Below are 25,923 nucleotides of genomic sequence, written 5' to 3'. Positions count from 1 at the left end.
TGTATGTATTCACATGCCCACCTTTGACTTTAGGTTGTTGCAAAAACACACCTTAGGAGAAAAAAACAGATTGAGTACCGGCTCGTAGGTCCCACCATGAAGTCTTTTACGTACTTTCTCTGACCACACGCCCCAAAGCCTGGGCAACAGAATGTTAAAACTTGGAAAGATAAAATTTATCAGTGATAAATGCTCTCTAAGCCTCCAAAAGAAACAGAACATAGCCAGACAGTCTACATAAACTGTCAATATAATTGATAAACAGTATCCTGAAGGTAAAGATTTGGAGTCAGATACTTAGACGAGCCCCAGTCATACTGTGGAAAATTGCAGAGGAGAGAAGGAAGTGTTTGTCCTTAGACCTCATTCCCAAAGACCAACCGGTTCGCCACAGGCGAAAGGTAACATCTTGTGCACATACTGCATTCCAGACCCTTGTGCTGTGCTTTACGTGTAATGGGATCCTCAGGCCAGCACCATGAAACAAGGATCCAAATGCAAGGTCACCAGGCTGGCGGGGACGGAGCTGGGACCTGATGATGCTGGCAACTTGAACGTGAGTCTGTGCTCGCTGAGTAGTTCCCCTGAGACGGAGCTCAGCCATGGAAATATACAACATTCTACGGAACTCAGTGCCCATTCAAACAAAATGGAGGCCCTGAAAAAAATCTTTATAGCAAATACAGTTCCCATTGGTGTAAAAAAAATAGTCTACGTGTGCATGTATGTATGCAAGTGCTTGAAGTTGGACTGAGAGGAGAATGAAGTACTTTGAATGTCACTTTGTGCATTTCTATATTGTTGCAATTTTTCACAATGAGCATATAGTATTTTATCATTTTATTTAAAAAAAAAACTTTAAAAATCCAACACCATTCGCAAGGTAGAATTTCTGGTGTTGTTTCACTGGAGTGCCAGATGGATGAATAGACTAATCTCTCTCTCTTGACCCCCTACCATTTGGAGAGGAAGATAAATTACATTCTATGTAAGAATGTATATAACGATATACTCACCCTTCCCAACAGCCTCAAGAAAAAATAAGCATAAGGCAAATAATAACAGGATGGTATTACTTAATTTCCTTATTTCACTCATATCTGTACAAAGGCCTGCCACACCCAGCGACTCACGTCATTTTGTCACTGAAATTATTCTTGCTGAGATTTTTTTTTCTCTCCTTTCCTTTTCAGTTGTCAGTGTCTTAAGAAGGAAGGTTCAAGAATGAGGGGGAGAAATACAAGAGAAAAAGGACACAGAACTACCTACTTGTAGTCACATTAATGATTTATTTGAGCCCGGTAAAGCATTTTAGAATGGATGGTTTTTCATTTCTTTTTATCCTTTGCCCTCATATCCAACCTATGAACAATAATGGTCTACCAGATATTTTTCTAAAGTGTCTGTCAGATCTCTGCCTGACATTTCTCCCTGAAACCACCACCCCAAGCCCACTGCCTCACGCCAGGTGGGAGATGCTCCCGGCCCCAAGCCGGCTCCCTCTCTGCCTCCAGTGACGTGATAGAGCCTCCCTGACGCATCGTCCTTAACAAACCCAGGACTCATGGTAATATTCAAGGTCAAACTAATTTAAAGATTAAAGCATAAAACTGGTAATTGTTCTTCAGTTGAGTGTGTATGGTCTCTGCACCCAGAAGTCTCCATTTCCATTTTCCCACTGATTCCCAAACAGCACAGGCTGAACTGAAAGAATAAAATGCAAAAGAGCCTTTTCTGCTTCAAAATGTTCATCAGAAGACAAGGGTTCACATATTCAGAATTTCCCAGGAGGCTGATCAATGGGAACCACGTGACAAAAAAGGCTTTCAATTGTAATGGGAAATACAGCCACAGATCAAGGTTCAGAGAGGTCTGAAACCTAAAAGATATTTCCATTAGACCTAAAATAAAAGCAATCAAGGATAATCTTTCCCGGGTTTCTACAAATACATTTGCCAATCTAACCTTATAATAGTCGTATAACTAATACATTAGCACACAAATGACCACATTCTTCAAATAGGGCTGAAGAGCACATTCGAGGCTAGATATTTAAGCACCTTAACATTAAACGCCTTCAATAAGATAGATTTGATGAAAATGTCCAAGATAATAAGCAATTTCAATCTTTTGGGTGGGTTTTCTGGGCAATGACTTTATCCTTTGTTATTTCTCTTTTTCAAAAGATAAGATATTCAGTCACTTGAAGGTCATTGAGAGTTTTCTGGCAGCAAGATGGGACGGAAGCTAATCTTCATGGCAACACGATGACTACAAAGCAAGATGGTCTTAAAGGTCCCCTGAGAGCACTTTGCTGACTCCTGTTTCTAGCCTCTAAGCCTCGCTAAGCCCTGTGTAAGAAATATTTGTCATGCGGCTCAGGTCACTGATCAGAACTGAACAGCGATGAGCTAGAAATCTTAAATGCAGAGCAGGGACAGTCATGAATACCCCTGAGATGTCCAGGGTATGTCCCCTCCAACTCCCCTCCTAAGGCCTCCTGGGCTCCCCTTGTCTGCACCCCCAGGGCCCCTAGGCCCTTGCACAACACTGAGTGTTGGGCATCCCATGTCCTCTGACCATAACACCAGACTTCGCCCTCTGTCCCAAGCTGGTCTTCCCCCGGCACATTCTCAATGCCAAAGCCCAACTCATGGAAAGCTGAAGCTGGCTCTCCCAAGACAGAACTCCATTCTTCTGCCACTGTGTATTGAGAGCACAGGAAGATTCCACTGTTACAGAATTTATGGTCTTAAATCAAAACTTATCTGTCCTCCTGCCTGATCCCCCCAACATCTCTGAGGTCCTTCTGAGCAGCCATATCTTACCTCGCAAAAGAAATTACGGCTATACCACCAGAATCCTGTCCTTTCAGGAGGGGCGAAAGCCTGTGTACTTTGGCCGCCACACAGGTAGGATTGCTAGAGGAGTGAGAAGCCATTCCAAATCTGCCTCAAAAATACTCTATTTTGTCAGGGAAAATCAGGTCCACACTTCAAACTAAGCCTGTGGAATGACATATGCATCACCCGTTGGCAAGGGATGGAGCACACACGATTACGAAACTTGTGTTTAGTCTCAAGCAAAAATAAACTGTAATTCAGTCAAAACTAATAAAAATTCATACTTTTCATATTAAGGGATAGAGAGGAAACCTTTCTGAAAAGATCTTTATTCCAACAGGGCTCTTTATAACGTTAACTTTAGAATTAAAATGAGCAAAAATTCAAAGAGTCATGCTCCAATTATAAATCTCTGGTGTCATCACAGTTCAGTCGTGGTTAATATTTTGAAAACTGAAAAATCTTTATCTCCAATAAAATTAAGCCAGGTAAAGAAAATTAACTTGAAGTATCCTTTAACTTCCTATTCACTTGAAGACATCATCTTTTTTTTTTCACTTAAATATTTAGTTTTATTGTGACAGATACCTTATATACAGAAGCATGCACAAAACACTGGAGTTTACTTGAAAGAACGTAATAAAGTAAGTACCTGTGTAGCCACCATCCAGGATAAAAAGTAAAACATTTCTCCCCCTGTGCCTTTTCCCAAAGGGAAAAGGCCCACGGGTAACAATCATCCCAACCTTTGAACAATCACTTCTTTGCTTTTCCTTTATACTTTTACCACCTTTGAATATATCTCTACATGATATAATGTTTAGTTTTGTCTGTTCTCAAATTTAATATAAATGGAATCATGCTGTTTGTGTTCCTCTATAATTTGCTTCTTTTGTTCAACATTACATCTTTAAGATTCTTCATTGTTGATGGGTGTAGTTTCAGTTCACTCATTTCTGTATAATATTTATCTACTCTTTTTATTTTCTTTGTATTTTATACAGCAGGTTCTTATTAGTCAACCATTTTATACACATCAGTGTATACATGTCAATCCCAATTGCCCAATTCATCACACCATCACCACCCCCCGCTGCTTTCCCCCCTTGGAGTCCATACATTTGTTCTTTACATCTGTGTCTCTATTTCTGCCTTGCAAACCAGTTCACCTGTACCATTTTTCTAGATTCCACACATATGCATTAATATATGATATTTGTTTTCTCTTTCTGACTTACTTCACTCTGTATGACAGTCTCTAGATCCATCCACATCTCTACAGATGACCCAATTTCATTCCTTTTCATGGCTGAGTAATATTCCATTGTATATATGTGCCACATCTTCTTTATCCATTCATCTGTCGACCAGCATTTAGGTTGATTCCGTGAGTTGGCTATTGTAAATAGAGCTGCAATGAACACTGGGGTGCATGTGTCTTTTTGAATTATGGTTTTCTCTGGGTATATGCCCAGTAGTGGGATCGCTGGGTCATGTGGTAGTTCTATTTTTTGTTTTTTAAGGAACCTCCATACTGTTCTCCATAGTGGCTGTATCAATTTACATTCCCACCAACAGTGCAAGAGGGTTCCCTTTTCTCCACACCCTCTCCAGCATTTATTGTTTGTAGATTTTTTGATGATGGCCATTCTGACCGGTGTGAGGTGATACCTCATTGTAGTTTTGATTTGCATTTCTCTAATAATTAGTGATGTTGAGCATCCTTTCATGTGTTGGTTGGCAATCTGTATGTCTTCTTTGGAGAAATGTCTATTTAAGTCTCCCACCCATTTTTGGATTGGGCTCTTTGTTTTTTTGATATTGAGCTGCATGGGCTGCTTGTAAATTTTGGAGATTAGTCCTTTGTCAGTTGCTTCATTTGCAAATATTTTCTCCCATTGTGAGGGCTGTCTTTCTGTGTTGTTTATATTTTCCTTTGCTGTGCAAAAGCTTTTAAGTTTCATTAGGTCCCATGTGTTTATTTTTGTTATTATTTCCATTTCTCTAGGACGTTGGTCTAACTCCATACACAAAAATAAACTCAAAATGGATTAAAGACCTAAATGTAAGGTCAGACACTATAACACTCTTAGAGGAAAACATAGGAAGAACACTCTATGACATAAATCACAGCAAGATCCGTTCTGTAACTGATTTCTAATGTCACAGCATTGTGATCAGAAAAGATGCTTGATATGATTTCAATTTTCTAAAATTTACCGAGGCTTGATTTGTGACCCAAGATGTGATCTATTCTGAAGAATTCTGTGTGCACTTGAGAAGAAAGTGTAACCTGCTGTTTTTGGATGGAATGTCCTATAAATATCAATTAAATCTATCTGGTCTATTGTGTCATTTAAAGCTTGTGTTTCTTTATTAATTTTCTGTCCGTATGATCTGTCCATTTGTGTGAGGTGTTAAAGTCCCCCACTATTATTGTTTACTGTTAATTTCCTCTTTTATAGCTGTTAGCAGTTGCCTTATGTATTGAGGTGCTCCTATGTTGAGTGCATATACATATATAATTGTTATATCTTCTTGCATTGATCCCTTGATCATTATGTAGTATCCTTCCTTGTCTCTTATAACATTCTTTATCTTAAAGTCTATTTTATCTGATATGAGTATTGCTACTCCAACTTTCTTTTGATTTCTATTTGCATGGAATATCTTTTTCCATCCCCTCACTTTCAGTCTGTATGTGTCCCTAGGTCTGAAGTGGGTCTCTTGTCGACAGCATATATATGGGTCTTGTTTTTATATCCATTCAGTGAGCCTGTGTCTTTTGGTTGGAGCACTTAATCCATTCACATTAAAGGTAATTATCGATATGTATGCTCCTATTACCATTTTCTTAATTGTTATGGGTTTGTTTTTGTAGGTCCTTTTCTTCTCTTGTGTTTCCCACTTAGAGAAGTTCCTTTAGCATTTGTTGTAGAGCTGGTTTGGTGGTGCTGAATTCTCTTAGCTTTTGCTTGTCTGTAAACCTTTTGATTTCTCCATTGTCTGAATGAGATCCTTGCCGGGTAGAGTAATCTTGGTTGTAGGTTCTTCCCTTTCATCACTTTAAATATATTGTGCCACTCCCTTCTGGCTTGTAGAGTTTCTGCTGAGAAATCAGCTGTTAACCTTATGGGAGTTCCCTTGTATGTTTTTATTTTTCCCTTGCTGCTTTCAATAATTTTTCCTTGTGTTTAATTTTTGTGAATTTGATTACTATGTGTCTTGGTGTGTTTCTCCTTGGGTTTATCCTGCTTGGGACTCTGTGCTTCCTGGACTTGGGTGGCTATTTCCTGTCCCATATTAGGGAAGTTTTCGACTATAATCTCTTCAAATATTTTCTCAGGTCCTTTCTCTCTCTCTTTTCCTTCTGGGACCCCTATAAGGCAAATGTTGGTGCGTTTAATATTGTCCCAGAGGTCTCTTAGTCTGTCTTCATTTCTTTTCATTCTTCTTTTTTTATTCTGTTCCGTAGCAGTGAACTCCACCATTCTGTCTTCCAGGTCATTTAGTCGTTCTTCTGCCTCAGTTATTCTGCTATTGATTCCTTCTAGTGTATTTTTCATTTCAGTTACTGTATTGTTCATCTCTGTTTGTTCTTTAATTCTTTTAGTTGTTTGTTTTTTAATTCTTCTAGGTCTTTGTTAAACATTTCTTGCATCTTCCCGATCTTTGCCTCCATTCTGTTTCTGAGGTCCTGGATCATCTTCGTTACCATTATTCTGAATCCCTTCTCTGGAAGGTTGCCTATCTCCACTTCATTTAGTTGTTTTTCTGGGGTTTTATCTTGTTCCTTCATCTGGTACAGAGTCCTCTACCTTTTCATTTTGTCTGTCTTTCTGTGAATGTGGTTTTCATTCCACAGGCTGCCGGATTGTTGTTCTTCTTGCTTCTGCTGTCTGCCCTCTGGTGGATGAGGCTATCTAAGAGGCTTATGCAAACTTCCTGATGGGAGGGACTGGTGGTGGGTAGAGCTGGGTGTTGCTCTGGTGGGCAGAGCTCAGTAAAACTGTAATCCACTTGTCTGCTGATGGGTGGGGCTGAGTTGCCTCCCTGTTGGTTGGTTGGCCTGAGGTGACCCAGCACTGGAGGCTACAGGCTCTTTGGTGGGGCTAATGGTTGACTCTGGGAGGGACCATACCAAGTAGTACTTCCCAGAACTTCTGATGCCAGTGTTCTTGTCCCCACGGTGAGCCACAGCCACCGCCTGCCTCTGCAGGAGACCCTCCAACACTAGCAGGTAGGTCTGGTTCAGTCACCCCTGGGGCCACTGCTCCTTCCCCTGGGTCCCAATGTGCATACTACTTTGTGTGTGCCCTCCAGGAGTGGAGTCTCTGTTTTCCCCAGTCCTGTTGAAATCCTACAGTCAAATCCCGCTAGCCTTCAGACTCTGATTCTCTAGGAATTCCTCCTCCTGTTGCCGGACCCCCAGGTTGGGAAGCCTGACGTGGGGCTCAGAACCTTCACTCCAGTGGGTGGACTTCTGTGGTATAAGTGTTCTCAAGTTTGTGAGCCACCCACCCAGCAGTTACGGGATTTGATTTTACTGTGATTGCCCCCCTCCTACCATCTCATTGTGGCTTCTCCTTTGTCTTTGAATGTGGTGTATCTTTTTGGTGAGTTCCAGTGTCTTCTTTTCAATGACTGTTCAGCAGTTAGTTGTGATTCCAGTGCTCTCACAGGAAGGAGTGAGAGCACGTCTTTCTAGTCCACCATCTTCAACCAATCTGGACATCATCTTATTTTATTCAAACTGATTCCTTCCATGAAAAGTTTTCCAGTATTTCAACCTCACAGAGCTCAACTTTTTCTAAGCTGTTTCAGATGTTACAATTGAGATCTCGACCTTCGCTTCATTATTCCTGTGTTTGCCAGTCTCAGTCCACTCTTCTGCTTAAATAATAGCCTGATAAAGGAAAAGTCCTGACTTATCCATTTTTCTATCAATCACAATACTTGAGAAGGGACAAGTACAGAAAATACCCAGAAATTCTTATTCACTGGTTATACAGAGGAAATAATTCTAACCAACAAAGAAAGAGTTGACATCCTTTCAATCATAAATTTCTGTAGACTTTAAAAATAAACAATTCAGTACAATGTGATCAAACTCATAACCCAATGATCTTATTTCTGAGACTCTATCCCCCCAAAATCCAGAAAGTATGAAAATTATATGAATAAAGATGTTCATTCCAGAATTATTTACAGTAGCTTCACTTCAGATATAGCAAGGGAATGGATAAATATTACCCCATGGGAACATCACATCGCCATTTAAAATAGAATTAATAAAACTTGCTAACAATTTCTAAATCAAACATAAATAATGGTAAGTCTGAGAAGGGTAATACCAACTTGTAGGTATAATCAATTATAACTGTAAAAACACAGATATTAAAAAGGATGGAAATAATACAGATGATGATTGCTCTTATGTTCTGCTGTAAAGCTATGAGTTATGAAATTGCCTCAGTTTTCTAAATTGTTATCATTGTTGCTACATTATTTTCGTAATTAAAAATTGAAGTATTTTCTTTCTAACTTCTGTCACCAAAAATTCCAAATGAGTATAGTCTTGACCGTTAAATTTGTTCTGCTATAAATAATAATTCAACACAATGTTGGGCTGTAACTTGACTTTTTGGCACTATAATGTGAGGAACACTAACTGAAGTCTTGAAAGTCTCATTGTGAATTAGCTCTGGACTAGTTTTTTTTGTTTGTTTGTTTTTTTTATGTGGTACGCGGGCCTCACTGTTGTGGCCTCTCCCGTTGCGGAGCACAGGCTCAGCGGCCATGGGTCACGGGCCCAGCCGCTCCGCGGCATGTGGGATCCTCCTGGACCGGGGCATGAACCCGCGTCCCCTGCATCGGCAGGCGGACTCTCAACTACTGCGCCACCAGGGAAGCCCTGGACTAGTTTTAAAGAAGTATCAGCATTTCAGTATGTCTGAAGGGAGATCACTAGGAGTCCCTCCATGTATTTTGCTTCTACAATTTCATGATCCACGGTGGAAACTTCCTGGGAAAATGTTCGAGTTGCCTTGCTTTATTTAATTAGTGTGTTAAGCAGTAGCTTCCATTCAAGTACAGATAGCTGTGGAGCATGTGCTTTGTGTAAGCCACCATATCAAGAGCTGATGAGCATTAAAAAAAAAAAGAACCTGTGTAGTCACTGCCATTCAGGAGATTGTAATTTAGTGTCAGGGAAAGGAAAGCCTGGAGCCAGAAAGTACTGACTACAGGCTGACCATAACTGTCATAGAAAATATCAAGAAAATGCTTGGAGAGTTCAGGAAAGAGAAATCACACCTGTTTGGAGATCAACATTTCTGACAATGGATGCAGCCATAGGACTGGATAAGGGGAAAGAGGAGGAGAGAAAAAAGGGCCAAGAAGAAAAGCCTGGGAACCACTTGCATTCATGGTGTCCAGAGAGCAAGGATTCATTCCAAGAAGGCCAGGAGGGAAGAGTAGGGTTGGGGGGTGAGGGTGGGGGGAGGAACGGAGCTGTGGAAGCTAAAGCAGGGTGAGTTTCAAAAGGGACCCAGTGATCATGAAGCAAAAGGGCAAGAATGTGAAGTTGGAAGCTGGAGAGGCAGGCTTTGGGGTTTCAGTCTTCAATTAGGCCACTGCTAGATCCATTTATCGGAATGGTACTAATGATATCCAAATGAAAGAAGATTAAGAAAAGAAAATTTAAGGAAATAAGAGGCATCATCTACACCAACTCTAAGGAAATTTGGTTGTAAAAGAAAGAGGAAGAAAGGGGCAAGTAAGTATAGGAGGAGGCAAAGTCAAACAAGAGTCAGTTTTTTTCACTTCATATGGAATTTATTTAGAAGTGTGTGTAAGAACATTTCTTTTTTTCTGTTTAGCAACTCAGTTTTTCTAGCACCATTTATTAGAAAAGAATTCCCATCCCATTCATAGCAATTCCTTGTTAAGAGTCATATATTATTATAGACGATGGTTTCTGGGCCATTATTCAGTTTTGGTTAGCTGTCCCTTCTTGCACCCATAACATGGGGATGTAATAATAATTGCAGCATTACAATGGGTTTCAACATCTGGCAGGAGTTCCCCCTCACTGCTTTCCGTTTTCAAAATGTTCTTAGCTGTCTTGCCTGACTTTCTATTGCATTCATTCTTTTTAGGAAGTTATATTCATTTGTTTAAGTTTTTTTAAAAACAGAAAAGAGTAAAAAATCACCACTTAAAAAAGCACATATGTAAGTAAGAAGTTAAAGTTCCAATCCTCCCCCCAACACACCACTTATCCAAGTTCTAACTCCAGAGGTAAGTACTAGTTAAGAATTGATGCCCACCCATCTGATAGTTTCCTAAGTTTATACAGACATCTTATATGTAAATATATGTTGGGATAAATGCTTTCAAAGAGGGAAAGAATGTCCATACCCTAAGGAGAGAAAGGCCCAGAATCTTTTGACCTCTCTCCTCCCCTCACTCACTCTTCCTCTGGATTGGAGGGCATGAATTACCCACTTCTGCTTCTCTTTAATACCTTCTACCCTACCCCTCAACACCTGCCCATCACTCTTACTTTAGAAGTTCTCTCATTTATTGCTACTTTGCTAGGGTTTACATTCCTGCTTAAACCCAAACTTAAATGTCTCTATAAATATATCAAAATGAAATATCACTTTACCTGCCCATTGAGATGAGATCTTTAACACACTTGTATGCCTTCCAATCCTTCCCAACACCCACCAACTCATGGACTTGGTTAAAATAATATGAAATTTTAGTTTGGTCATTTAAATTTTCCTTAAGAACAGATGGAGTGACACACTCTAGGGTGACCACCCTTATATAACTCCCTCCTCTTGAGTGTGAGCTCTAATCAATAGCAATTGGCAAAGGTTAAGAGATTCTGAAGATGCTGTTACAGTATCTAATCAGTTGACTTTGAGTTAACCTTAGGTGGGCCTGACCTAACTAGGTGAGACCTTTAAGAGGGTTCAGGCCTCTCCTGGCTTTCAAGAAGCAGAATGTCAAGAATTCTACAGCTGCAAGGATATGAATTCTGCCAACCACTTGAGGGGACTTGGAAGCTGATCCTTCCCTATTTAAGCCTCAGATGAGAGCTCAGCTCAACCAACACCCTGATTCCAGCCTTGGATTCCAGACCTTGAACAGGGAATCCATTAATCCATGCCTGGACCTAGGAAACTGTTAGATAATAAAAGGGTGTTGTTTTAAGCAACTACCTTACAATAATTCACTATGCAGCAATAATAATTAATATAGTAGGCATGTCTATTTTTTCAAGAGACTTTTCTTTACCATTAAATTAGTATTTACAATCATATGAATGTCATCTATTTAGGTTTATCCCCGCATGTAAAGAAGTCTGCTCAACCCTTTTCCTCCTGTTCTCCATCGTCCCCTATCTGGTCATCTTTGCTCTGATTTAGTTCCAATTTGATGAGAATACCTTGGAAAATAATTTTCTTATAGAGGGTACATGGTGTTATGTTTTCTGTATCCTTAAATGTACAAAATGTCTTTCTTTACCCCTCAAATACAAATGAACCTTTAACAACCAGACATTTTCATTGAAAAATCTAAAACACTCTTCTTCACTGTTGTTTAGCTTCATTTTAGAGAAGAGCAGTTCAATGCTGATTTGATTCTTTCTTTTTTGTGTAACTTGTACTCACTATGAAGAATCTTGTAAAAACTATTCTCAGTGTTCTTGGATTTGGAAATTCTACCAGGAAACTGCAAATTACGTATCATCTCCCTCATTAATCCTCTGGCATTTTGTAAGCCCATTCTATTTGAAAATTTCAATTTTCTTCATCTCATAGACTTCTCCCTAGTAGTTGGTTGATTCTGGTTTTATTTCCATGTGTTCTTTCTTCTTCCGCAACATCCACCATTCAGATGAAACATCTCTCTTCATCTTTTCTCCACATTTCATGTCTTTTCACTCATGGTTTCCATTCCCTCATATTTTTACTTCTATCATGACATACTTCCTCCTTTTGCTTTTCCTGATCTAAATTCAATTTTGAGTGGTATACATTACTTTTTTTTACTTCCCTTCTTGAGTGTTTAGAGTTGTGGGGTTTGTTGCAATTTTGTTTTTACTTCCTAGATTTTTTTCCCCTTGTTGAGTTGCTGGTACAGGCTCCCTGGACTGGCCAGGTTTGAGGTTGGCAACCTAGGCAGAGAGAGATGATACTGGAGATTCTCCTCCAGTGCTGGACAGGCCAGTCAAATTAGCCCTGTCTACATGGCCTCCCAATTTGGGGTTCTCAAGGTTCTCCAGGTGCGAGCAGGAGCTCATTCACACACACACACAAAGGACCGGCTCAGCCCAACTGCAATCCTCTCAAAGGGCAGCCAGGATCCATGAGATCAGGAGAGCCCTTTGCCTCGTAGAGTCAAGGGCAGCACATTATAGCATGTTTTCCCTCTCTATAAGCTGAAGGGTCTTTTGGGCTCAGCTGGTCATTGAGTCCTCCGTTCTCTCCAGAACCCTATCCCCTAACCCTGTGGTACACAAAGGCTCCCAGCACCGCACCCTTTCCTTAAAAACCCACATCCTCAAATGTGTCTGAGATCCCCTCCAGGATCTTGAGTCATCTCGAGTCAACTCTACCTTCTTGAGTCATCCACAGCAGGGCGTCTGTAACTGATGGAGGAAGGTCACAGAAAGACAGAAGGGGTGGAACAAGGAGCATATATGGAAGGATTAACCTTGAGCAGAATGGGGAGCATGTGGTCAGGTAATAAGGAAGGCAATAAAATTTGAGTGGCTGTAATTGCAGATGAGTTTGTAGGACAGGGCTTCTCAAAGGGTGGCACAGGCCCAGCATATCAACATCATCTGAGAACTTACCAGAAATTCAAATTCTTGGGCCCTACCCTAGACAGGGGTGGGGCCCAGCAAACTATGTTGTAAGAAGCCCACCAGCAGATTCTAACACACGCTCAAGTTTGAGAACCACTGCTCACTGGAAAACTAGAGAGATGTGAAGATGTTTACAGATTATAACCTCTCTTTCTTTCCATGAAGATGGACGTGAAATTTGTTCTATCCTATGAGTGAGTGATTTAATATGAGGCTTGAGGAAAGCAGCAAAATTCGGGAATACTCCTTGAGAAAAATGGAAGAAGGAGGTGAACAAAGCTAGGATCACAGTCCATGAATTTGTGGAGTCACTAGTGGGTCATCATATACAGTTTCGTTTTTTATTTCTTGGTCATGACAGCATGAGCAATGCTTCAAAGCCAGGAACATCAGAGGCAAATTCAGAGTATACCCAATTAATAACTTTGTCATTCATAAAGATGAAATTTACTCCATAAAACTCTATCATAAACTAAAGAATTTTGGACTTTAAAATTTGGAAGCACATCCACCACTACTCATTCTGTCATTGAAGAATCTCAAAATCTCTCAGTAAGCATTACTGCCCTTTCTTTAAACAGACAAAATAAAGACAAGTCGGTTGAAAAGGTTGATCCAGGGTCATCAGTCATCCAATGGCACAATGAGGATGAGCTCCCTAGGTCTCCTAATTCACTGCTCCTTTATTCTTTCCAGACCTGAGCGGACTCCCTATTTCTCAGTGCTCCGATCTACCCAGAACTGAAATGCATGTGGATGAAGCCAGCACATCTGTCCTCACGGGAACTGGTGGAGTTTGGCTCTAAGTGGGCAGCATAGTCCCTGAGGAGCATCAGATGTGCCAGACATAAAGCCAAGACCTGACCCAGCTTCAGCCCCTCCATCCAGGGGCTATAGGTCAAGTTCATCCACGTGCCCTGCAAACCCTCGAGGCTCACCGGAACGACCTCTAAATACAGGTGGGTTCATGCAAAGAGAAGCAAAGTCGGCTACAATGCGAGGTCGCTGGCAGATGGATGGTATCAAGTAAGCGGTGGTGGGAGAAAGAGGTTAAGTGAAATGGCTATAAATAGAGCCTCAAAAGCATTACAAAAATCTACACCAGCCCGCGAGTCGTGACTTAGAGAAATGCATGCAAATCAGTTGATGACCCGGCGTCCTGCCACAGCGCGGCTGAGGGTGTCAGGGCTCCAGTAAAGCCACACCTGTGAGCCTGCTGGGGAGGAGATGGAAGGGCTTTCGGGACCATGCTGGCTGGGCTCCTGAGGGCTGACACTACCACCTCTCCGGTTACCGGCAGGCCTTTTTTATGAGTTCATGCACGTAAGGACTTAGAACAGGGTCTGAATGTGACAAACACTCGGTGAATGTCAGCTGTTTATCCAGAGTGACTCTGACACATGTCCACTCAAATGAACTAACATGTGCCTCCTTTTTAATGACTCATTTAATGAGAATGAACTTTTTTTCGCCAACATGTGAGACTCCACTTGCCTCCTCCACCAAAAAGCACGGCATCCTCTCCTCGTCCAGCCAGCACTGCTTTCCTCCCCCCGGATTCCATGGCTGTGTCCTCTGACCTGTGTCTGAAAGTCCACTTAATATCATTTTTTATCGTCAGCTTTTTACACATTCAACAGAGAAGAGAGTGAGGATACAAGAAGAAGGAAAGGGCAGGAGACAGATTTTTCAGTTTATCAAGAGGAAACCAGAGACTTCCAAACTGTTCTTTTCGGCCCCATACATCATCCCACTGCCAGCATCTGATTCTTGTTCTAAACAACTTCACACTCCAATTAGAGGTTTACGCATGTACGTGGAGAAATCCATGACGTCACTGAGAACCTTGCTGGCACTAGTCGGCCACGTGATGCTCACCTTTGTACTCTGCCAGGCACACGCACTCATAGCCGTTGACAAGGTCCCTGCAGGTGGCGGCGTTCAGGCACGGGGCAGAGAGGCACTCGTCGTATTCCTCCTCACAGTAGAGGCCATGGTAGCCTGAGGGACAGAGAGAAAGGTCTGCAGTCAAACAGGTACCATTTATACGCACACGGGACCAGCCTACAAGGAAGGCGGTGGGTGTTCATTGGAAAGTAAGGCACAAATAGATGCGACTGAAGGAACTGGGTCTCTTGGGGTATGCTGAAATGTGGATTTCCAGAAAGGTTATGAAGAATCTATTCTTATCACCCTTTGTCATGCCCAACTATAAAACAAGTGATCCCACTGACCCACCAGATGGTCCCATTATGATGTCACGTCCAGTGGTACCGGTGAACGGGAGATGTGGGTTACTAAGTGCATCAGCTGTGGTCACAGAAGGTAGCAATAGGGACAGGACTCACAGCCAAACAGCTCCTTTCAAGGATGTGGAGCCCTTTTTCTTCCAATCAATTAGAAAAATATATCTAACTAGGGAGAATTTTATTCAAGAAGAAAAGGATCCACGGATTTCCTTTGTTTTTCAAGCCAGAAAAGAAACTCAGCTAAAAAGGCTTAACTGAACTTCCTGGCGAAATGTGGGCTGTTTTTCTTTTTGTTTGTTTATTTAAAATGACAATTATCTAAATTATAATATGTTAAGATGTGCTTAAGTTTTTTAACTATTAAAAATAGAATAATGGCAATGAAGAAAAAGAAACCAACGATTTCTCAAGAAAGATGGCTTTTACTCTCCTTTTTGCAAAACAGGTGTTTATTCTAAAGGACAAGAAGACAACATTCTTTGAGATTCACTCATGAATGTTAGGTTGTTTTTAACTTTCAAAAACACGTGTTCCTGCCAATTTGCAGTGAATCTGGGCCATTTTTGTCTGGCCCTGTCCAAACAATGAGAAACATGTGAGCACTTTCAGAAATCACCCTGCCTATGTTGGTTCTGAATTCAGATAAGCAGAAAAAATAAACGCTTGCTCAAGTGGGCACTGGAACCATGAGCTCCTATCCAGCAACTCAGAGCCAGCCCTCGAGCTCAGAAAGTCCTGTTAGCTCAGGCTAATGCGCTGAACTGTTCTGTTTCTGGTTCCTATCACAAAAGTAGGTTAAGATCACATTTGCATTATTTCCGGAGCACTTTTCAAGTACGTTGCCATTTCAGTTGTTTTTGAACTGCTTTCCACATTTAGGCAGTGACAGTGGCCCCTCTGAGGGGAACTTGACCTTCCTGAGGCAAATACACTAGGGATTTCCATTCTTCTATCTTCCCCTACTTCTTGTAGTTTTACGGAAATATTTCCTATCACTCTTCATCAGATTATTTCAATCATCTAGATCAGAGTTTCTCAACCAACAGCAATTTTGTCCCCCAGAAGATATCTGGCAATGTTTGGAGACATTCTGGGTTGTCACAACCGGGGTGGAGGGGAAGGGGCTGTTACTGGCATCTGGCATAAGGATGCTGCAAACCATCAAACAGCCCCCCAACAAAAACCTACCCAGCAAAAATGTTAATAGAGTTAGACGGAGAAACCCTGCTCTATATCAGGGATCAGCAAACTGTGGTCCACAGGCCAAATCTGCCCCAGTCTGTTCTTATAAGTAAAGTTTTATTGGGACACAGCCACACCCATCCAAGTATGTATTATTTACGGCTGCTTTCATACAATGGTAGATTGAGTAGTTGCAACAGAGACCATATGGCTTGAAAAGTCAAAAATCTTTACTCTCTGACCCCTTATAGAATAAGTTTGCTGTCTTGATCTAGATTCACCCAGAAAATCTTTTTTCTTACAAGAGTTTTAGATATTAACCCCTTATCAAAGACATGGTTTGCAAATATTTTCTCCCATTTTGAAGGTTGCCTGTTGATTGCTACCTTTGCTGCGCAGAAGCTTTTTAGTTTCATATAGTCCCACTTTATTTTTACTTTTTTTGCCTGTGCTTTTGTTGTCATATCATTGCCAAGACCAATTTTATGAAGGTTTCCCCCTATATTTTCTTTCAGGACTTTTACAGTTTCAGGTGTTAGGTTTAAGTCTTTAATGCACTTCGTGTTGTTTTTTGTCAATTGTGTAAGATAACATAAATGGCCAACAGGTATATAAAAAGGTGCTCAACATCACTAATCATCAGGGAAATGAAAAGCAAAACCGCAAGGAGATAGCACCTCACAACTGTTAAGATGGCCATAATAAAACGAAACAAAACAAAACAGAAAATAACACGTGTTGTTGCGGATGTGGAAACATGGGAACCTTCATACACTGTTAGTGGGAATGTAAAAGGCTGCAGCTGCTACGTAAAACATAAAAAAAAGTATAGAGATTCCTCAAAAATTAAAAATAGAATTACCATATGATCTATAATCCCACTTCTGAGTATCTATCCAAAAGAATTGAAAATAAGATCTCACAGAGATATCTGCATTCCCATGTTCATTGTGGCATGACTGACAATAGCCAAGAGGTAGAAACAATCTAAATGTCCCTCAACAGACGAATGGATAGAGAAAATGTGATATGATATATACATACAATGGAATACCATTCAGTCTTTAAAAGGAAGGAAATCCTGTCATATGCTATAACATGGATGAACCTTGAGGTCAGGTACTAAGTGAAATAAGCCAGTCACAAAAGGACAAATGCTTCATGATTCCACTCATATGAGGGATCTCAAGTAGTTAAACTCATAGGGGCAGAATGGAATGGTGGTATATATGTGAATATCTACACTAATATGTGTAAAATGGATAACCAATAAGAACCTGCTGTATAAGAAACCAAAATTCAAAAATTAAATTTAAAAAAAAATAAATAAATAAAAGAAAAAAATAGAATGGTGGTTCCTGGGGTGGAGGAGAGGGGAAATGGGGAGTTGCTGTTGAATGGATATAGAGCTTCAGTTACGCAAAACGAAAACGTTCCACAAATCTGTTGTCCGACAATGCGCATGTAGTTAACAATACGGTACTGTACACTTAAACATGTGTTAACAGGACAGATTTCAGGTTATTTGGGTTTTATCACTATTTTTATTTTTATTTTTTTGGCCGTGCCGCATGGCTTGCGGGATCTTAGTTCTCTGAACAGGGATCGAACCCGTGCCGACAGCAGTGAAAGCATGGAGTCATAACCACTGGAGCGCCACGGAATTCCCCTTATCACAATTTTTAGAATATATATACACACACACACACACACATAGAGTTAAGTCTCTGTTCCCTTCTTCTCAGTGTGGAACAAGGATCACCAGCAGCATCTTTTTGATCGTTTTGCCCTCCCAGCAGATCTTTCAAAAATCAACTTGGAAGGATAATATATAACCCTACAAGCATCTTCGACCTCTGAATTGTGGTGTTATTTATATAGACAAAAATCAAAAGCAAATTTCTTGAAATCTTCCACAATTGTTTTTATTTTTTGAAAACAGTATCATCATCCTTTTCCATTAGCAACATGAAAAGCAAGTGAGGAAGTTATTTTACAGAGATAATTAAGCTGACGAGGTTTTTCTTCCTTGGGGGAAAAAAAATAAAAGTTTCATATTCTAAAAGTGTTTCTTTAGAGACGGTAACATTTAAATGTCTTTATGGAAATGTCAAGACACCCTTTACACTGCCAAAGAACCTAAATCGGACTGTTTGAAGAAAAAGGAATCTCTTCCCAAACAGAAGGCTTCTGTGAAAATGAGACTGCCACCCCCTGCTGGTAATTAATTCGGACAAACAAATTAGCTCAGGGCAGCCCAGGGTCTAGAAAAATTAAGCTAGTCCAAAGAATTATTTTAAAATAAAATCGAAGATCGGAAGGGTGGGGTCAGAGTAGCCCCTTCTGGGGCACTGATGTTTATCACCAGTGTTCCAATCTTTGTAGGACTTGATCCTGTATATTCAGCTCCAGTCACTTCCTTAGACTTGATAGAACAAAACAACCAACTGGATGTCGGGAGTGAGAAAGAGAGGTTAAGACGGCTGTCATGTCTAGAATGTGTGAGTAGATGCTGCTGCCGTGAACACAACTATGACCAAAGGAATAACAGGTTTTAGAGGAAGTTGCCCAGTTGGATTTTGGACACGTTTAACTTGGGGCTCACGTAGCCAGGTCCACGTGGCAGTTGGGAAAACGAGCTTGAATAGCATAGAAAGAGCACTTTGGGAGCTAGATGCCTGGAAGTGATGTTGAAGTTTTCATCAAAGAAGAACATGGAGAGGAGAAAAAGAGACCAAGGTCGGATCTACGTGGATGGGCAGATGGACAGCAAGAAGCCCAATCGGGACTCGGAGCAGGGACGGAGGAAGGAGAGGGGGAAACCCCAAGGAGTGTGGTCATGGAAGCCAAGAGAGGACAGGAAGCCAGGGAGGGCTGGTTAACAGTGTCAAAGGCTCTAGGAGCAAGAATGACAACTGGATAGGAGATCCGGAGGTCACTGGAGACCCTCAAAACCCTGGCTCTCAATGGGGGCTGTACTGCCCTTTAGAGGCTGTTTTGGAAATTGGGGAGGAGGACGGATTGCTTATCATAACGACTGGAGGATTCTACTAGAATCTGGTGGGTGGGGGCCAGAGATAGTAAACACCTGGAAACATCTGGGATTCCCTTGCACAAGTGATGGCCTGGCACCCTCCACAACCTTGGACTGTTCCACTGACCATTCGTGTAGGCAAAACCCTGTTGACAACCTTCGAGGCCTAGAACCTAACTGCTTTACACGTACAACAGTTTTTAAGATAAACTGAGTTTTCCTGGAACATATATACGTATATGTATTGATATACTGGGTAAATCAAGAGAAGATTGTACTAAGAGTTGTTCCCCAGTTTGGAATATCACTTCATAAGAGCAATAGCTCTTAAGTCACCAATAAAGCACACCTATATCAGCAAACAAAACAAAATAGAATAAAAATCGCCTCTTCGGGTAATTTTCTAAACACACTACCCAGAGTACCTTCCCCTAACAGTTACTCATTACAATACTCAATTGATTTCCATCACAACACTTATAAGGGTCTGAAATCATATTAACTTTGTTCTTTATCAATTATTATTTCTCTTCCTCCACTAGAATATAAGCTTGAAGGCAGAGGCTACGACTGCAGAGTTCGCAGCTGTACCTGCAGTATTTGGTACAGAAAGCATGCTTAAATGATAGCTCTTGAATTAGCACCCCAAATGCCACTGATTAAATCAATACACATTTAAGATATGCCTATGATGTGCCAGAAGCTTCCAGGTACTGTGATTACAAAACTAAATGGCAAGGTCTCCAACCACAAGGGGTTTATTGTCCGGTAGCACGTGAGTGGTGTCTGCTTCATAACAGGCCCTTTACCTGTGTTAACTTGTTTAACCCTCGTGACAACCCAAAATGATAATCATGGCTAGTCCCAATTTAAAGAGGAGGAATTAAGAGTCAGAGAGGTACATACTGGTCAGAATGGCCATCACTAAAAAGTCTACAAATAACAAACACTGGAGAGGATGTGGAGAAAAGAGAACCCTCCTACACTGTTGGTGGGAATATAAGTTGGTGCAGCCACTGTGGAAAACAGCATGGAGGTTCCTCAAAAAAACTGAAAACAGAGTTGCCATATGATCCAGCAATCCCACTCCTGTGCATATATCTGGACAAAACTACAATTCAAAAAGATACACCCACCCCTATGTGTGTAGCAGCACTATTCACAACAGCCAAGACATGGAAGCAACCTAAATGTCCATCAACAGATGAATGGATAAAGAAGATGTGAAACATATATACCATGTAATACTACTCAGCCATAAAAAAGAATGAAATAATGCCATTTGCAGCAACATGGATGGACTCAGAGATTATCATACTAAGTGAAGTAAGTCAGACAGAGAAAGACAAATATAATATGAAATCACTTATATGTGGAATCTAAAATATGACACAGGGGCTTCCCTGGTGGTGCAGTGGTTAAGAATCCGCCTGCCAATGCAGGGGACATGGCTTCAATCCCTGGTCCGGGAAGATCCCACGTGCCGTGGAGCAACTAAGCCCATGAGCCACAACTACTGAGTCTGCACTCTAGAGCCCGCGAGCCACAACTACTGAGCCTGCGTGCCACAACTACTGAAGCCCTCACATCTAGAGACCGTGCTCCACAACAAAAGAAGCCACCCAATGAGAAGCCTGTGCACTGCAACGAAGAGTAGCCCCTACTCGCTACAACTAGAGAAAGGCTGTGCGCAGCAATGAAGACTCAACGCAGCCAAAAATAAATTAAATAAATAAATTTAAAAATAAAATAAAATATGACACAAATGAACCTATCTATGAAACAGAAACAGACTCACACAGAGAGCAGACTTGTGGGTGCTAAGAGGGAGGGGGGTGGGGGAGGGATGGATTAGGAGGTTGGGATTAGCAGATGCAAACTAGTATATATAGAATGGGTAGACAACAAGGTCCTACTGTACAGCACAGGGAACTCTACTCAATATCCTGTGATAAACGGTAATGGAAAAGATTACTGGGCTTCTCTGGTGGCGCAGTGGTTGAGAGTCTGCCTGCCGATGCAGGGGACACAGCTTCGTGCCCCGGTCCGGGAAGATCCCGCATGCCGCGGAGCGGCTGGGCCCCTGAGCCATGGCCGCTGAGCCTGCGCTCCGCAACGGGAGAGGCCACAACAGTGAGAGGCCCGTGTACCGCAAAAAAAAAAAAAAAAAAAACAACGTGGGTACTTTAATTCTGAAATAGGTGCCCTGCCTCGAGTATACAGCAAAGGCGCTGAGCAACGTCACCCCAAAGGGCACCATTATCCCGAGTCACTGCTTCACACGGGCAGCGAAGACCACTTCCGGGAAAAACTCAAGGAGTCCCAGCCCTGAACTTCCACGATAATTAGCCCCGCTTTCACCAGTGAGAAGTTCAAATACCTGAATTTTCCTATGTATGAAACAAAAGTCTCTTTACACTGGGCTTTTAAAAAACCTACTCTTCTCCGTTTCCTCAGCCTCATCTCCTGAGACTTACCTCTGTGCTGGATCCGGTTTCCTGCTTGGCAGTGAAATTTTGACTCACTGCTCTGTCTTTGATCCCAAACTGTGTTTTTTTCTTTAACAACTGTCTGTTTTCTTCTCATTTCCTTAGCACACAGGTGGGTGAATTTAGGAGATGCTCAGTCACAGTGGGTGAGGTGAATTTGCTAGGAAAAGTGGAATCATAGGGCAAAATAACCTTTGCATGCATAAATACGGAAAGTGGTTCTTTTCTTTACAAATGTCTGATTTGTACAAATACAAAAAAAAAAAAAACGCCTGGAAAAATGTATTCCAAAATTGACAGTGGTTTTTGTTGGGCAATGAAACTGAGGGATTATTTTTTGTATTTTAAATATGCCAGTTCACTTTTTCTAATTTTCCACAATAGAAATATGTTATTTACTTGTGTAACACAAAGGGATAATATAGATACTTTATGGGTATTTTATGTGTAGTATCACAACTCCAAACCAGGTTGCTGATGACCAAGGGAAATGATAACTGTACTCTGTGTCTAACACTTGATGGGACAATAGGAGAACTGGTCAGATTAGGAAAAGTCTGACTTTATTAAGAGTTTTTTTTTTTTTTTAAATGGAGATGAGGGCATTCCCATAGTGTATAGAGGGAAAAATCCAGTCTCCTTAGAAGAGGACACTTTTTGAGACACGAGGGCTAGCCATCATAACAATATATAAATGGTGACTATATAAATACACTAAATGTATGGTAGAAAAGCAAACAACCACTACTCTGAGTTAGTCCTTACAAATAGTTAGCATTCTCCTGAACAAATGAAAGGATGCATTGTAGATGACACAGCTGAATTGGGACTATGCTCATGAAGGACCTCAGAAGTCCAGAGAACCCAGCAGTGAACCCACTTAAACAGATGCTCTTGCATATCTAAAGGCGTTTTAACCTTAAAATTGCCCGTCATCTTGGGAATGATTGTAACTGTGTAGACCTAAACATTTCTAGAAGTTTCCTCTTGGCTCTGCCTTTAGAACTAGGTCACAAACTAGTCACACGAAAAAATCAATCTCTTCATAATTTTTTAGCCTTGTCTTATGAATGTCGTTTTTGGCCATTCAGGATGCTTTTGGCCACTAGAGGGTGGATTCTACCTATGATCTATATCAGCTAAAGGGAAAAAAATGTTACTCGGGAGCTTAACGAAAAGGGAAATGTGTTTTACAAAAGGGAAATATATGGCATGAGAAGATGCAAACACTTAAAGAAGAAATATTGTTTCCTTTAACAAGAAAGCTTAACATTCATCTATTTCTTTATAGTTTACAAATTCACCGATGTGCTCTATAAACATACAGCAGCTATGGTTAAAATTATCCGTGATAAAGTAGCCTATTTTTCTCACTGACTCGCTATAAAAATTATTTTTAAAAATGTAAATGCTTATAACACCATGGCTAAAGCACTAGGATTCAAGATTAAGTGTAACGACAAGATAGTATTTTCAACTTGATTTTAAAGATTATTGCGGTATGTGTGTTTAGTTATAAACAGTAAGTCACTTTTTTTTTTTTTTTTTGCGGTACGCAGGCCTCTCACTGCTGTGGCCTCTCCCGTTGCGGAGCACAGGCTCCGGACGCGCAGGCTCAGCGGCCATGGCTCAGGGGCCCAGCCGCTCCGCGGCATGTGGGATCTTCCCGGACCGGGGCACGAACCCTTGTCCCCTGCATCGGCAGGCGGACTCTCAACCACTGCGCCACCAGAGAAGTCCTATAAACAGCAAGTAAATTATTTTAATGGCATAATCTTATAACCTCACTGATTATCTAGGATGTTTATAAACACATGTAAAAATGACTTGGCTTGTAGTTGAGATGAGGTAGAGGATGAGGAGATCTGGGAAAGAAAGAGTAGGCATAAAGCCCTCACATTCTAGGGCTTCCCTGGTGGCGTAGTGGTTGAGAGTCCACCTACCGATGCAGGGGACGCGGGTTCGTGCCCCGGTCCGGGAAGATCCCACATGCCGCGGAGTGGCTGGGCCCGTGAGCCATGGCCGCTGGGCCTGCGCGTCCGGAGCCTGTGCTCCTCAACAGGAGAGGCCACAGCAGTGAGAGACCCGCGTACCATAAAAGCCCTCACATTCTAGAGGTTTTTAGTATGAAACAAACACACCAAGATGGACACGGGGCCCAGCACAGGCAACGGATGGGTGACAGGGCAAAATCAAAGAGTAGGGTTCTAATAGGCACCTTGGAAAGAAAATAAAACCTAGATGACTATTTTCACACAAGTATGTATATTAACAAAGAGGAATTTTAAAAGGTTAAAGTACAGGGAAGTTTTTTAAATGTTTTATTCCTTTTAATTTATTTCACAAACTATGGTTAAATTTGATTTTAATTTGCTACTCACCCAGTGATCACAACATATTCTTTTGCGCTGTTTGCCCTCATGAGGGCGTGTGTCTGTGTTCATCACACTAGACGGGTGGTCCACACAGTGTGGTCCCCAGACCAGCAGCATCTGCATCACCTGGGAACTTGTTAGAAATGCACGTTCGCAGGCCACACCCAAGGCCTATTGAATCAGAAGCTCTGCAGGTGGAGTCCAGAGCTCTGAGATTCAATAAGCCCTCTACCTGATTCTGATCAGCACACTCAAGTTTGAGAATACCTGAGTTATAGAACAGCAATGCACACAACATCTCCCACCAACTTCTGATCCTCAAAAATGCGAGGAAATGGTAGGAGTTACGTATGGCAAGGGCTAGACATGGCATATGGTAACGCTTGGTAACAGCCACGGCCTCCCCTCAGCATATCAGTAAACCAACCATAAAACACGCAGTCAGAACGTGCACCAGTCACAGGCATAGAAATAAACCAAGAGTGAAACGTGCAGTCAAATAACCTGCCAGCCACAGACACGGAGACTAAACAAAATTACACGCCTCTTGGGATTTGCTTCAGGGAAGAAAGCGATGCAGAGAAATCCCAAACCAACAGCAGATGGCAGATTTGAAAAGGAAGGCTAAAATGAGGGTCGGTAAGAAGGGAATAGAGGTGGCAAGCATTTATAACTTCTCGTTGTGTGACTGGGAGTCACATATACCTGTTCAGAGGAGGAGAGATAAGTCTAAATTCAGATTAGTGAGCACAATTTTTCCCCACATCCTCTTATGCAGCTTCCTTGACCCATGGGAACAACATTTTAGCTGAAAAGAACACTATCAGAAAATGGCAGACAGAACTCAGAGAAACAGAGTAGAATGATGGTTGCCAGGGGCTGGGGGCGGGGAAAACGGGGAGATGTTGGTCAAAGGTACCAAACTTCCTGTTATAAGATGAATACATTCTGAGGACCTAATGTACAGCATGGCGATTATAGTTAATTATACACTGTACTATATACCTCAAAGTTGCTAAGCGTGTAGACCTTAAAATTTCTCACCACGAAAAAGAAACAGTAATTAGGAAGGTGTACTAACACTCTGGAGGTGATCAGTCTGCAATATACACATGTATCAAATCAACACTCTGTACATCTTAAACTTAAACAAGTTATATGTCAATTAAATTTCAGTCAAGCTGAAAACAATTTTTAATTTAAAAATTTTAAGAAAATGGCAATCTACAAAGATTTTTATGAACCAAAAATTGGGAAACATGATCTGACAAAGTTGTGCTGTTTCTAGTGATAACATGCAGTCTCATGGAGACACAGTTTGGTACCAAGGTGTTTGTGTGACGGAAAACAAAACTTGTGATTGGCATTCTTCCAGAAGATTCTGGTGCATGGACTCTGCGATGCAGACCGTAGATGTTTTTCCCCAGGTATGTTTACTTTCACCCTCATATCACTGGGGACATTCAAAGAGACAATGCAACAGTGCAATCTTCTAACTCTCTATTATTAGTCATGGCTATTCTCAAGTCAACATGCTGAATCTTAAAGATTGTTAAACGATATGGAAATGCGTCATAGTCATTCCAGAGTATTTTTAGAAGCACACACCTCCCACTTGGCCACCATCCCCAAGGGCTGTAAACTCATAAGGGCCCAAGCCGACTCTTAGAGTTAGGACTTTAACTAAAGAACTTCATGGAGAAAATTAACCACCAGAACTGTACCTCGAGGCAACCAGATTACAAAAGAAAACTTCAAAATGTAAGTAAGTTGGAGTCAGAACTCAATAATTTTAGTAAATCCTCAATTCTATTCCTATTGCCTCTACTGAATGAATATTAAGGATGCCTAATAATAAGGCATTT

General features: G+C 41.3%; 1 protein-coding gene across 1 annotated transcript in view; it reads right to left on the bottom strand.

Moving 5' to 3' along the window:
- Positions 1 to 25,923, bottom strand: part of DNER (delta/notch like EGF repeat containing) — a 324,909-nt gene that overhangs the window by 35,844 nt on the left and 263,142 nt on the right. The window contains exon 9 of the mRNA XM_060015492.1: positions 14,608 to 14,730. Coding sequence (XP_059871475.1) covers positions 14,608 to 14,730 — 123 coding nt within the window. The remainder of the gene's footprint in view (positions 1 to 14,607; positions 14,731 to 25,923) is intronic.

Source organism: Delphinus delphis, chromosome 7, assembly GCF_949987515.2.
Source record: "Delphinus delphis chromosome 7, mDelDel1.2, whole genome shotgun sequence".
Lineage (NCBI taxonomy): Eukaryota > Metazoa > Chordata > Mammalia > Artiodactyla > Delphinidae > Delphinus > Delphinus delphis.
Note: the sequence above shows the minus strand (reverse complement) of the source record. Positions and strands in the feature narration are given on the sequence as shown.